Genomic DNA, 13,929 nt, shown 5'->3' on the forward strand with positions numbered 1-13,929 from the left:
CATGTATTAGTTTGTGATTAGGTCAGTTCAAGGTGAACCATTAGTGGTAGGCCAATGTTAATTGGTGTTCAGTTGTATATGCATTAGCACATCTCATTTCCATAGAGAATTTTTGGCCCCGTCCCGTCAGTCATGGTCTATTTACTTTGAAACTTTTGCTTAGTTTACATGTATTAGTTTGTGATTAGATCAGTTCAAGATGAACTGCTAATGTTAAGTCAATGATATTTGGTATGCAAATTTATTGGCATTTGGAAGTATCGTTTCCATGGAGATTATATAGCCCTACCCCTGATCATGGTTCATTGACTTTGAAACTTTTACATAGTTTACAAGTTAATGTTTGTGTTTAGGTTTGTTTAAAGGGAACGACTTATAAGTCAATGGTATTTGGTATGCAATTGTATTAGCATTGGCACATCTCATTCCATGGAGATTGTTTAGCCATGTACCTTCTGTCATGGTTCATCAACTTTGAATATTTGCATAACTTACATGTTAAAGTATTGCTATTTAATTTCAACATTTGCATTATCAAAATTACAAAAAAGCGAGACATATCTCTGTGATAACAGTTTATTCCCCCCACCACCCCTGAAGGTCCATGACTAGTTTAATAAAAATATTTCATATAACAAAAAAATGAATTTACTTTATTTGAATGATAAAGAATCAAAACACAAATTCCTTAAAATAATGTCATATTTAATTATCAATTATGTTTTAATGCAAATATGATGTCAATGCATAAAAGATGACACAGGAAGCTGGACAACATCAATTGCAACCCAGTATGTCATATCTAGATATTATGAGGACCCTAGTTACTGTAGACTTTCCGTCAGGTTTTATCAGCTTCCCTTTGAATTGTTGCCATAGTCTCTCTCTTTTGTCTTCAGTGGAATATTTCCTAAAACAGAAATCAAGATTTTAAAATACTTTAAATATTTGCAAGAAAGGCTTAATACCTATATTGTCTTTTAGCATACTGACAGAGTTCTCAAAATCTTTCTTTTCCTGGTTATCCTTGAAAAAATCTGCTGGTCCTCACTATTATTTCTATTGCAAAATATCAAAATTGTGGTGGTCCTCTGCAAATTTTGATGGTCAAAACCTTCGGACCACCACTTTTCCAGAACTCTGTTAACTGACTTTTATCTTTTTGTATTTGCCACTGATTCTTAATTAGGAAGTTTTATTTTTTTTGTCTTATTGTGATTTATAATAATGTTGATAGTTATTTGACAGTTGTTGGATAATCAACCACAATTTTTTAAGAAGGTCATTAAGGTATGAGTTACCTAACTTTAATTTTGCTTGTCAAGGGAAAAAATAAGGAGCGATTATAAATTTTTGGTCCATGTATCTAAACTATTATGAGATCTGCTATGTCTGAATAACTGCATATTTGTCCCATTTGTTTTCTGAACAACTGAATTGAAAATATAGGATTTCTCTGTCAATGCATTTTGATTTTTGAATATTAATGTTCATCATACCTGGTGGAGCAACAAAGTAATCCTCTATTGTTTTAACAGCATTACTAAGGACCTCTTGTTTACACTTCCCATCTGTAACTTTATCTTCTCTCAAATATAACATCCTATCAAACAGAAAAATATTACATTGTATATGTACATTGTAGATGACCTTTTTTGACTATTTACTATTACAACCAAAACTATACTTGTGTTACATTTTCTTGCAAGTGGTCAATTCTTACATTTTCCAGAAACTGTTATAAACTAGATGTGCTGTGAGTTATTACTAGCTAATTATACCCCTGCTCAATGTTGTAGTCTATTTTGAAGGAAATCCAAATCAAAGATTTTATCAATGAACAGTCACCTTTGCAAACAGTTATCTGGTGTTAAACAGTTCTTGTCTTCCTGATCATTTTGCTATTTAAAGGTTCTCTCGATAATAGGCAATACAAAAAAAATTAGTAAAAAAAAAATTTGTCATTAAGGGCAATAACTCCTATATGGAGTCATCTGGCAATATTGGTTTAATGGACAGGAGGTAGATCTCAACATTCTTTGCCCTGTCAAATTTTCTTTATCTTTAGCAGTTTTCAAGATAATAGACAATGTGACCAAGTCGATTAAAGGCGAGATCATCTGACACATTTTTTAAACTAGATACCCAAATGATGATTGTGGCCAAGTTTGGTTCTAATTGTTCCAGTACTCTAAGAGGAGAAGAATAAAACTTAACAGACAATGGATGGTGACGGATGCCAAGGGAGGAGAATAGCTCACTTAACCCTTTTGGTGAGATGAGCTAAAAATAGTTCTTTCACTTTTTATGCCCCCGCCGTAGCGGATGGGGCATTAAGTTTTACCCTTGTCCGTCCGCATGTCCATCCATCCGTCCCTCCGTCCGTACATCCCAAAGTTGGTTTCTGTTCTCTAACTTTAGTTTGCCTCAACCAAATGTTATGAAACTTATACACAATGCTTATTACCACAAAACACAGATCAAGTTTGAATTTTGGTGGTTTCACTTTTACCGTTCTAGAGTTTGCCCCTTTACAAATGGAATAAAATGCTTCGATGGGCAGCCTGATACGACCGCAGAGGTCGAACACTGAACGGTTGGGGCAAATTTGGACACAATATTCAAGCTTGATACTGTCTGAATTTGGATTGTGATCAAATTTTATGACATAATATAGGTTTCTGACACAAAATAAATGTGGTCAAAGATCTTATAAATCCACTGCGCAATACTGTGCAATTGAAGATTTCTTCTTGAAACTTTTCAAAAATTCGAAATTTTAAAAATTTTTGAAAAAAAATATGAATCCCTTAAAAAAATTGGGACAAAAATCCCCCCCCTCCTCCCCAACTTTTTGAAACCCTTCTTGGAGCAATAACCCCAAAACTTAATCCCAGCCTTTTCTTTGTAGTATGGAACCTTGTAGTACAATTTCAGAGAGATCCATACACTTGAACACAAGTTATTGTCTGGAAACTAGAAAAATGCTTGTTTTTGATCCTTTTTCGGCCCCTTATTCCTACATGTTTGGGGCAATTAACCCCAAACTCAATCCCAGCCTTCCCTTTGTTATATGGAACCTTGTGGTACAATGTCAGAGAGATCCATACACTTACACACAAGTATATTGTCTGGAAACTAGAAAAATGCTTGTTTTTGGCCCTTAATTTCTAAACTGTTGGCCCCCCATGACCCCTAATATAATCCCAACCTTCTACTTGTGGTTTTAAACATTGTGGTGCAATTTCAGAGCAATCGAAATACTTATACACAAGTTATTATCCTGAAACTAGAAAAATGCATGTTTTGAGCCCCTTTTTGGGCCCCTAATTCCTAAACGATTGGGACCATCATCCCCAAAATCAATCCCAACCTTCCTTTTGTAGTATTGAACCTTCTTAAAAAATTTCATAGAGATCCATTAACTTAAACTAAAGTTATTGTCCGGAAACCAATGTGTCTTTAAACAACGACGCAGACGATGACATCATACCATTATACAATCCCAAAAAAGTTTTTGCGGTTGTAAAAAATTTGCTGAATTTTTCGTTTTCATTCTCTAACTTTAGTTTGCCTCAACCAAATGTTATGAAACTTACACACAATGCTAATTACCACAAAACACAGATCAAGTATGAATTTTGGTGGTGTCACTTTTACCGTTCTTGAGTTATGCCCCTTTACAAATGGAAAAATTGCTGAATTTTTTGTTTCCGTTCTCTAACTTTAGTTTGCCTCAACCAAATGTTATGAAACTTATACACAATGCTTATTACCACAAAACACAGATCAAGTTTGAATTTTGTAGGCATCACTTTTACTGATCTAGAATTATGCCCCTTTACAAATGGAAAAATTGCTGAATTTATCGTTTCCGTTCTGTAACTTTAGTTTGCCTCAACCAAATGTTATGAAACTTGTACACAATGCTTATCACCACAAAACACAGATCAAGTTTGAATTTTGGTGGCGTCACTTTTACCGTTCTAGAGTTATGCCCCTTAACAAATGGAAAAATTGCTGAATTTTTCGTTTCCGTTCTGTAACTTTAGTTTGCCTCAACCAAATGTTTTGAAACTTATACACAATGCTTATTACAACAAAATACAGATCAAGTTTGAATTAAGGTGGCATCACTTTTACTGATCTATAGTTATGCCCCTTTACAAAAGGAAAAAAATTGCTGAATTTTTCGTTTCTGTTCTCCTACTTAAGTTTGCCTCAAACAAATGTTATGAAACTTATACACAATACTTATTACTACAAAACTCAGATCAATAACAAATTTGGGTAGCCTCACTTTTACCGTTCCTCAGTTATGTCCCTTTATAATTTTATATGATATAAAATCTGTGTCCCATGGACACATTCCCTATTTATTTTAATTGTTACTTGTCAGTCCTATAAGGCACTGATTACTCATCTTTTGTGGGGTATATGGGTTTTTTCTTGAGACAAACCTTTTCTACGGACTTTGATATAAAAAATAAATTGCTTCACCGAGCGCAGCTGGATACGACCGCAGAGGTCCAACCCTGAACAGTTGGGGCAAAAATGGACGCAATATTCGCACTTGATACAGGTCTGAATTTGGATTGTAATTAAAATTTGACACATAAAAGGTTTCTGACACAGAATAAATGTAGTCAAAGAACTTAGAATTGGTTATATGATTTGAATTTATATTCAATTTTTTGCTTTTGTGCAATACACTTTGCTGTTGCGTATTAACCCCCCCCCCCCCCCCCCCCCCCCCCACACACTTTTTTTTAGCAAAAAAAATATTTGAAGAATTTTTCTTTTTAATTTCAGAAATCTGAAATGAGAAAAAATTGACCCCCCACAATTTCTTTTTACCACCACCCCCATCCCCCCCCCCCTTTTTCCCCCCAAAAAATTCTTTCACTCAAGATATGGTCATAATCTCAATTCAAATTTCCAATGGAGTTTGCAACCATAATTACCCATTTAAATTTACCATAGTGCTAACTTTATCTATTTTATAATAGAATTTAAAATATGGTGTCAAATCTTTCATATGGATTTTTTTGTAAAAAAAAAAAAAGATGCAACATCTGCAGATATTTTTACTGGTCTTCCTTTATAAATATGCATTTCTTTAAACATAATTTAAAAGCAGTGTAAGGGAGGTAATCAAAACGTATTTGGATTACCTCCTTTACACTGCTTTTAAATTGTCTTAATTGTTCATTCACCATTACTTTATGGTTACAAGAGCGCAATTATTTGTTTACATTTTACCGGCAAGTTTTTTACCCCAAGATGGTACTCAGAATAGAATCCTGTACGGCTTCTGATTGGATGATACAGGATTGGAATTACTTTTAATCGAAAGCTTATCCAATTAGGTTTAAAAAATCCAGAAAATCAAATTCACATTTTACAAAGTATAGAAAATATCTTCCATTTCTGCACGTCGGAGCCATTAAAAATATGACTTTTTCATTAAGCGGAAAAAATAGACGATCTTTTTCAACTGAATTTTAAGTCAATTTTTGCCACATGACCATATATATTTTTTTGGTTGTTATGCAACACTGGCATTTCTAGTAACAGGAACTGCTACCCGTTTTTCTCAAGTTTGTGTAGTTTTCGAGAAATAAAATACCGAACACCACTGGTATCCTATGGAAAATGCATTACGAATAATTGCGCTCTTGTAACCTTTATACAAAATTTAAAAGCAGTGTAAGGGAGGTAATTCAAATGATGTACCTCCCTTACACTGCTTAAAATTATGTTTTGTACTAAAGTATTTGTCCATTAACAAGGACACCCTTGTTTTATCCCCTTTTTTGCCCCTAATTCCTAAACGGTTTGAGCCATAACCCCCCAAAGCAAATGCTTACCATCCCTTTGTGGTATGGAAACTTGTGGTATAATTTCAGAGAGATCCATACACCGTTCCACAAGTTATTGTCTGGAAACTAGAAAATGCTTATTTTTGGCCCCTTTTTTGCCCCTAATTCCTAAACTGTTGGTACCATAACCCCCAAAATCAATCCCAACCTTCCTTTTGTGGTATTGAACCGTATGGCAAAATTTCATAGAGATCCATTCACTTAAACTAAAGTTATTGTGCAAAAACCAATGTGTCTTCGGACGACAACGCCAACAACATACCAATATACGACTCGTATAAAAACCACACTATTTTTTTATAAATAACTTATAGGAACAAGAAGTTTTTTGAAACTCAATTTTTTTTTGTTCCCATTATTTTCAATGGAACAAAACATTTTTCCATTCCCTTTTGAAGAAAAAAGAAATTATTTTTTCAAGAAATTTGGAATCAGAACAATTCATCTTATAAAAACATGCCCCTAAAGATGAACGGTTGGTGCCTACATTCACTACTCCAGTCAGCACGGATATAACTTGTCAAAATATTTGATGGTCAGTTGATAAGACACTAATCATAATGTGGTCACATATCATCAAAACTGTCAGTTAGTAAAAATATAACCACAGATGTAAAGGAAAAGAATGCCAAGAGTGTAATTACCAGTACAAGTTAATGAGATAATTAAACAATAATAAGACAGCTAGCCACAAAAACCACAAAAAAAGTATAAATATGTAAATACATGTATATTTTTGTACATGTGTGGACAATTAGTTTCACAGGAAGTGCTAGTGTCTACCTTTTCATATATGCATAAATAATATATGTAGCAATGAGCCATAGGTTTGTAAAGTAGACAGTTAAACCAAAATTGGTGCAAATATCTGAAAAAAGTGACCATATCATCAATTCTGTCAGTTAGTAAAAATATAACCACAGATGTAAAGGAAAAGAATGCCATGAGTGTAATTACTTTAAGTTAATGAGAAAGCTAGCCACAAAAACCACAAAAAAAGTATAAATATGTATATACATGTATATTTTAGTACATGTGTGGTCAATACATTCTCAGGAAGTGTTAGTGTACCTTTTCATATATGAATAAATAATATATGTAAAACAATGAGGTATATGTTTGTAATGTAGATAGGAAGCTAAGTACTGGTAGGAAAACAAAAATTGGTGCAAATTGCTGTCAAAGGGCTAAGTGTCATGTCTATAGACTCTGTACACTGTCTTTATCTGATACCTGTCTGTTCAATATAAAGTTAAAAAAATAACTGTCAATCATTTGAGGTTCCAATAGATACAAAGTGTAAATACATTTATGATCTCTTTTAAGAATTAAGGTTGAAGACCCATCAACTATGGTTACCATCAGTACTAAAATAGACATTTGATAAGAAAATGATAATAAAAGTTACAAGGAACAAGATAACTTTGCTAAATGGGCCTTTTTAATAATTTTATGTTACTTAAACATGTTTTTTTAAATAATATTAAAAACAAAATTGATATGCAATTACATTTTGTAATATCAACCACAAAAAGCTATAATTATATGAAGATCCCAATTGAACCTGATTTTATCATATGAATCATCACACATTATTAAAAAGGGTTCTTTAGTCTTTTGACAGATCTTAAAACACCTTTTCTAATTCAGGTTTTGGTATTGATGATAGAACTTTAGGCAAAAAATAAAATTTAAATTGTTTGATGCTACCCACCTAAAAAGCAGTCTACCCCAAAACAATTTAAGACACAAATCACTTCAAATTTTTGTAAAAAAAAATTCCCTGCTCTCATCATGCATACATCATTTTCTGGTCTAAAACATGAAACTTATGTTGTTGGCAAACAAATTAAATCCCTACCTACCTACCCAACCCTACAAGGCATGGGTAGGCAACATCAAACAAAGAATTTTTTAAGGGTGGCCTTAATAAAATTATTTCACAGCTTTTCTACACTCTAGGCGATCTACAGCTTGGCATACTGTATAAAGACTTGTTTATTGTTAACCTCTACAATGTATATATCTTTATATTTTTTGTGTGGTTGGGTTGCTCGTCTCATTATCTCTTTTTTTTCACATTTGTTGTTGTTCACATGAGAATATAGTTTAAAGGGGCATTAGCTACAAATTAGACAAAAAATTAAAATGTGATATATTTTTGTTTCAAACATTTGAAAAAGCGAAATATTTATAATATTTCACTAAGCAGTCTATTTGGTTCAATTATGTCAAAATAAGCTAAAAAAAACTTGCCAGTCCATAATTCAACTCATTTGAATCCGTATTCATGCAACAAGTCAATTTGACCTTTAGTTGAGATGGTGCACTTGTGATCATTATGTAGTTCATGCATTCATTAAAAAGTGAAACAAGGGAGCCACCAAGAATAACCATTTCATGACTGTTTTGGCCAACAAAAACCATTCTTTATACAGATAAAACAATGATTTACATATACTTTTAACCTAAAACATGAAGACCAAGAAAAATCTGATTTCATATGCTTGCTTTCTATTTACATTCATGTTTAGTTCAGGTTATATAATTGTCTGCAGTCTTGGAGGTAATCTAGATGGATAATTAGATGGCATCTAGTCTACAATACGTATGAAATGCTGATACATTATAGAGAGCTCATGCATTGTTAATTGTTTCTTTTGAACTATTTGTGATTTTGGATATATATACGTTTAATATATGAGAATTTTGATCAAATTGGTGAACATGAATTTGACAGCTAATGCCCCTTTAATAGTACAAGTATTCAGATTAAGTCTGTGTTATCATTGGTTATATATAGGCTCCATTGGGTACCTCTTAGGTCACAATGTTGTGTTTAAAATTGCCTCAGGTCACTTTTAAGAAAATTTAAGGTAGTTGGTCTTAAACATTTTTATAGGGTCATGGGTCATTTTAAATGAGATTTTAGGTCCCAAGGTCACCTGCAAAAATATCTGAGATTGCAGGTCAGATTTGACCATGTTGCAGCCACATGTATAGATGCCAGGCAAGCATTTCAAGCTCCTTCTTAAGATTTACCTGTCTTCTAATACAGATTCCATGGGTTCAATTCCATCTGTGTTGACCATGTGTAATTTATTAGCAGATTCTATAGCCTTTGATAGTCTCTCAATCCCTGCCTGATTGTTAAACTCAACCAAGGAAACCCTCTCTAAATGGTTTATCATCTCTTGATCTATATGTGGAACATTGGGAATTCTTGTGTGGTCCACTTCTTCCCATATTGGTGTCTTCGGGACCTGAAAATGATTAATGGCCCTTAGTGAATTATGCATGTTAATATTTAAATGTCAAATGGGAAATAGTAACAACAATAATTTTCATGGAGTATACTCTTTAATTAGTTATTTTCCAAATCTTGCAATGATTCTAAAATTATAGTTCATATTCATTACAGGGGCGGAAATACATGTTGACTGAAATGCAGAGCTTCATTTTTTGCAGTACATGTAATAGGCATCATTTCAATTAAAAAGTAATAATTTGCAATAAGCTTTTTAAACCAGCGTTTTGCATTTGCGCCGATCTGCATTTCTGCGCCGATTTTTTTTTTCATTTGCGCCAATTTTGTCTTTCATTTGCGCCGATTGTGTACAGGTACATTACATGTGAATGTTATTTCTTATTTATCATTATTCATCTCTTCAGTAAGCCAGTTGTTCAGTTATAGATAATGCACATTTTAAGGTTTTTCTTGAAGGATAACACACCGTGGGGTGTCAGGATTGGTCAAATGAAAGACCGACCGTATATAACTGTTGTCCCCTGCTCACCACGAGGAGGTGAAATTCGGATTTGTCTTTATACTCTGTACTTAGCCCAAGAGACTGGGTTTTCCTCCACCAGTGCTGAGCCAAATGAAAACAACAACAATCTATTTGCAGGGGACAACAGTTATATACATGTTATAATTGACAATTCATAACATATGTACAACTGGCTAACGGAATAGGTTAATATTGATAAATAAAAATAACATTCATCTATAATTTACCTGTGCACAATCGGCGCAAATGAAAGATCGAAACTTTTTAAAATCGGCGCAAATGTCATACACCCTTTTAAACACATCAAAAAGAAATATTTATTTGAGGAACTGCATGTATTCACTTTTTCATGTAATAGCAGACTGAGCCCAACTTTATAGTAACACTAAGAAAAGATATTTTTGAAAAAGCGATCAAAATTCATAGTTCCTGCTGTTTAATGAATATATGTCTCAAAAATAATTGCTTATTCAGACAAATAAAAATGCTTGCTTGCCCTCAAGTGGGTTTCATTGTTGATCTTGATATGGTATGGTGACACATCAGATGGACATTAATACACCATGTATCATGTATTGGGTTATTCAAGTACCCTAATTATACTGTTTTATAGCTTTACATTTGTGTTTTTTTTTATTTTTTTTGTGGAAATAAAATTCAGTGTGTACCTTAAAACAACTTCCATATATAAACCAAAAGATCTGAGATATGCAGACAAATGCAATTGTTTGTTTATTTCATAGATAACATGTAGGCAGTGGCTATTTTGGTGGCTCTAGGTAAGCAGAAGCAAATTTTGCTAGGAAAAATGTTTACAGATATGCAATTCAAAGAACTGACTTGTATTTCAAAAGTAAATTTAATTTACACATTTTTGATTTTGAAGCTATGTCATTGATTTTGTTAGATTGTATTATGTTTTATCAAATTTAAAATATACAATATGAGATTTTTAACTTTTATTTTTTAACAACATACAGTTAAAAAATATGAGATTTTATTCTTATCCATACATGTAGTGTTAGACTGTGACTGATTTTCAACTACATGTTTTTCCTTTTTTTTATTTCAGGACGGAGTTTTTTTACTGTTTTGTCTTTTCTCTATTCTTATCTTATCTGCTGTATGCACAATTATATGAAGTGGTTAATTTTTCTGTCGTGTTTGTAATCATGCTCTCATTGGACCCTTAAGGTTCATGTGGACCCTACGGCTAAAAAGACTTTTTAATTTTATCATCTTCTGCAGGGATGAAAAAAGGTGCACAGCAAAATCCAGTCAAGGATTTATATAGTAAGATACAAATCTTTGATCCAGTTAAGTTTTTAATTTTCTAAAACATAATATGTATTTGAATTTTAAGGTTCATGTGGACCCTTTGGCTAAAATGGCTGCGTTTTCATCTCAAAATTTACTCAAAGTACAGACTAACTTGTTCATCTGGAAAAGTTTTAAGGCATAGCATGCCCTAGATAAATAAAATTCAAAGGCATTTTATGTTTTAGAAAATTTAAAACTTAACTGGATATTGCTGTGCACTTTTTTCGTCTGTGCAGAAGATGATAAAATTAACAAACAGTTGAGTTTCACTTGATATGGTCCACTCAGGTACACAGTTTAAATCACCAATTATTGTTAGGTATCTATTGTCCTTCTATTGTCCATGTCAATCAATACAGTTTACTTCAATTATTACCTGTGGGGAAGTTCTCAAATTTCTTTCCCAACTTTGTTAATTTTGGCACCTTCTGGAGTAATGAAAAAAATGCACTGCAAAATCCAGTTAAGTTTTTAATTTTCTTAAAGAGAAAATGTATGTGAATTTCATTTATCTAGAGCATGCTATGCCTTAAAATTTATCCAGATACTCAGGTTTGTCTGTACTCAGAGTAAATTTTGAGGTGAAAATGCTGCCATTTTTTATAATTATCAAAGGCCTGAAAGGGTTTACATGAACCTTAATCATCTAGGGCATGCTTTGCCTTAAACTTTTTCCAAATACACAGGTAAGTCTGTTCTCAGAGTAAATTTTCAGGTTAAAACACAGTTATTTTAGCCAAAAGGTCCACATGAACCTGTTTGTTGAGTAAATTATCACTCGTACTAGATTTTGACCTTTGTGGAACAATTAAATAAAAGTCAAGTGTTAGTGTAAATCCTTAGCATACGTTTCGTTTTCGTTTGAAGGATTAGAAAAAACAAAAGGATACAATGACTACTACCATAACAACCCACACCTTGCTACAAAAGCCCTTGCTGTTTCTTGAAACTCTTTGAAACCACAGTCTGCAAGTGAGTTTTGTAAACAACATGTTTGTTTTGGATTATCTCCCCTACAGCGGCGTATTTACACTTCCTGTTAAAATGAACAGCATTGGCGAAGAATGCCAAGAACTAAAAGTTGCTTATGACAATTGTTTTAACAAATGGTTTGCAGAACAGTTTTTAAAGGGGAAAACGAATGACCCATGTAAAGCATTGTTTGGAGTTTATCAAACTTGTGTGAAGGTAAAATGAATTAGAACATGGAACATGAACATCCATGAAAGCTGAACTTTTAGTTTGTAAATATTGCATAAAATTACATCATACTATATGTTCCTTTCAAGAGACAATGGAAGTAACTTGAAAAGAATTAAAATGTACCAAAATTTTGATCTTTCTGCTTTAATGCAACCACACAATTTCATCAGAATAGTGAACAAGCATGAAATATTTGCCACTGGACTTAAAGCAAACATCAAACAATCATCAGGTTTAGGAAATGTATTTATTCAGAGACATAAAATGTAAAGTCTCTGCTAGTAACTCCTTTCTGGTAAAATATTACCTGTGAACTTGGGTTGGGGGTTGGGGGGGGGGGGGGGGGGGGGAGTTGACTGTCCTGGCTCATTTAAGAGGACAAATTTGGAACAGTGCATGTATAATAGTTTGCTCAAAAGTTACCTCATGGGGAAACCAAACCTGTTATAAATTCATAAAAGTTCAGGGTTTTTATGTACTGCAAAATATAATGCAATATTGTATTTTTTTCTTAATTTTTACCATGTTTACTGTAAGATAAGATAAGATATTTTATTTCCAATTATGGGCCCCAAACGGCATAAACATTACAACATCAATAATTTTTCATAAAACAATACAAACAATGAGATAAAAAAAAAGATTAATGAGAACTATTTAAGTTTTTAAAGAATACGTAGATAAAGAATCTAAAGTATGTTTTTTTTAATACTAATGCATTTTAATGCAAGTGTGGTTGATAAAGATAACAAACAAGCAGCCCCAAAAAGAAAAATAGATATCCATATATGTATAATACACAATAAGTTGGATCAATTAAACATATAATAATTAGCCAAAAAGAAAGTAGAAATTAAGCATGTCCATGACTCATCCTGTGTCAGCAGCAAATAGGAAAGTATTATGGTTTCCTAAAGGCAGCTGACACCAGGGGGCGATACCTTATGGGCCATAGGCATGTAAAATGTGTGTAAATGTCTCTTTCCTACCTGTATCAAAAGCAAACAAGGAAGCATCATAGGTAACTAGAATGCAGTTGATACCAGGGGACGATGCCTCAAGGATATAAGAGAACATTTGAATAAATAATATATCTTAACAATTAATTCTTTTTTTTTTTAATCGGCTAGTATGTTTGTGATATTCAGATGAATATAATTTTCTTTGTCCAATCAAATGAATATACACACATAGATTTCCTTTAACTAATCTTCACTAAGGAAGATGTTTGTATATAAAATTAAGTAAATCAACATTTCCTACACTAAATAACCAGATAATTTTGTTTTGACTGTTCATATGATTAAAATAAGAATTATATTTTGCAATACTAGCTAACATACAATTTCTATCATCCTCAAATTTGTTACAATCAAATAGAAAATGAGCCTCATCTTCGACAGTATTGGAAGAACATTTATTACATATTCTGTTAATTCGGGGAATACCCTGATATCTGTATAATACTGTATAACACCACCCCTTCCCCTTAAGGTTCATCATAAACGTTTGGCAAATATGGCTGTATTTACACCTCAAAATTTATTCTGAGTACACACAAACCTTGAAAACAGGAAAAGTTTTAATGCATGGCTAGACCTACATAAATGTATAAGCTTTTCATTTTCTCCCTTTGAACAAGAAAAATATGATAGAAGTGTTAAAAAATTACACAGGAAAAAAAATCAGCTATATTTGTTTATCATGTTTTGAAAGTTTAAGGCTGCACTTCC

At 32.7% G+C, this 13,929-nt stretch overlaps 1 protein-coding gene across 2 annotated transcripts; it reads right to left on the bottom strand.

Moving 5' to 3' along the window:
• Positions 1-632: 632 nt before the first annotated feature.
• On the bottom strand, positions 633-12,157 carry LOC127710982 (glutamyl-tRNA(Gln) amidotransferase subunit C, mitochondrial-like). 2 transcript variants are annotated; one of them, XM_052216929.1, is made up of 4 exons: positions 11,896-12,157; positions 8,925-9,145; positions 1,500-1,603; positions 633-910 (listed from the first exon to the last, which is right to left on the bottom strand). In XM_052216929.1, the coding sequence occupies exons 1-4, from the start codon at positions 11,983-11,985 to the stop codon at positions 852-854; spliced, it is 474 nt and encodes a 157-aa protein (XP_052072889.1). In that variant the 5' UTR covers positions 11,986-12,157; the 3' UTR covers positions 633-851. The 2 variants fall into 2 exon arrangements, with proteins under 2 accessions (XP_052072889.1, XP_052072890.1); XM_052216930.1 differs by having other exon boundaries at positions 11,911-12,156.
• Positions 12,158-13,929: the final 1,772 nt, after the last annotated feature.

This window comes from Mytilus californianus, unplaced genomic scaffold, assembly GCF_021869535.1.
Source record: "Mytilus californianus isolate M0D057914Y unplaced genomic scaffold, xbMytCali1.0.p SCAF_8, whole genome shotgun sequence".
Classification (NCBI taxonomy): Eukaryota; Metazoa; Mollusca; class Bivalvia; order Mytilida; family Mytilidae; genus Mytilus; species Mytilus californianus.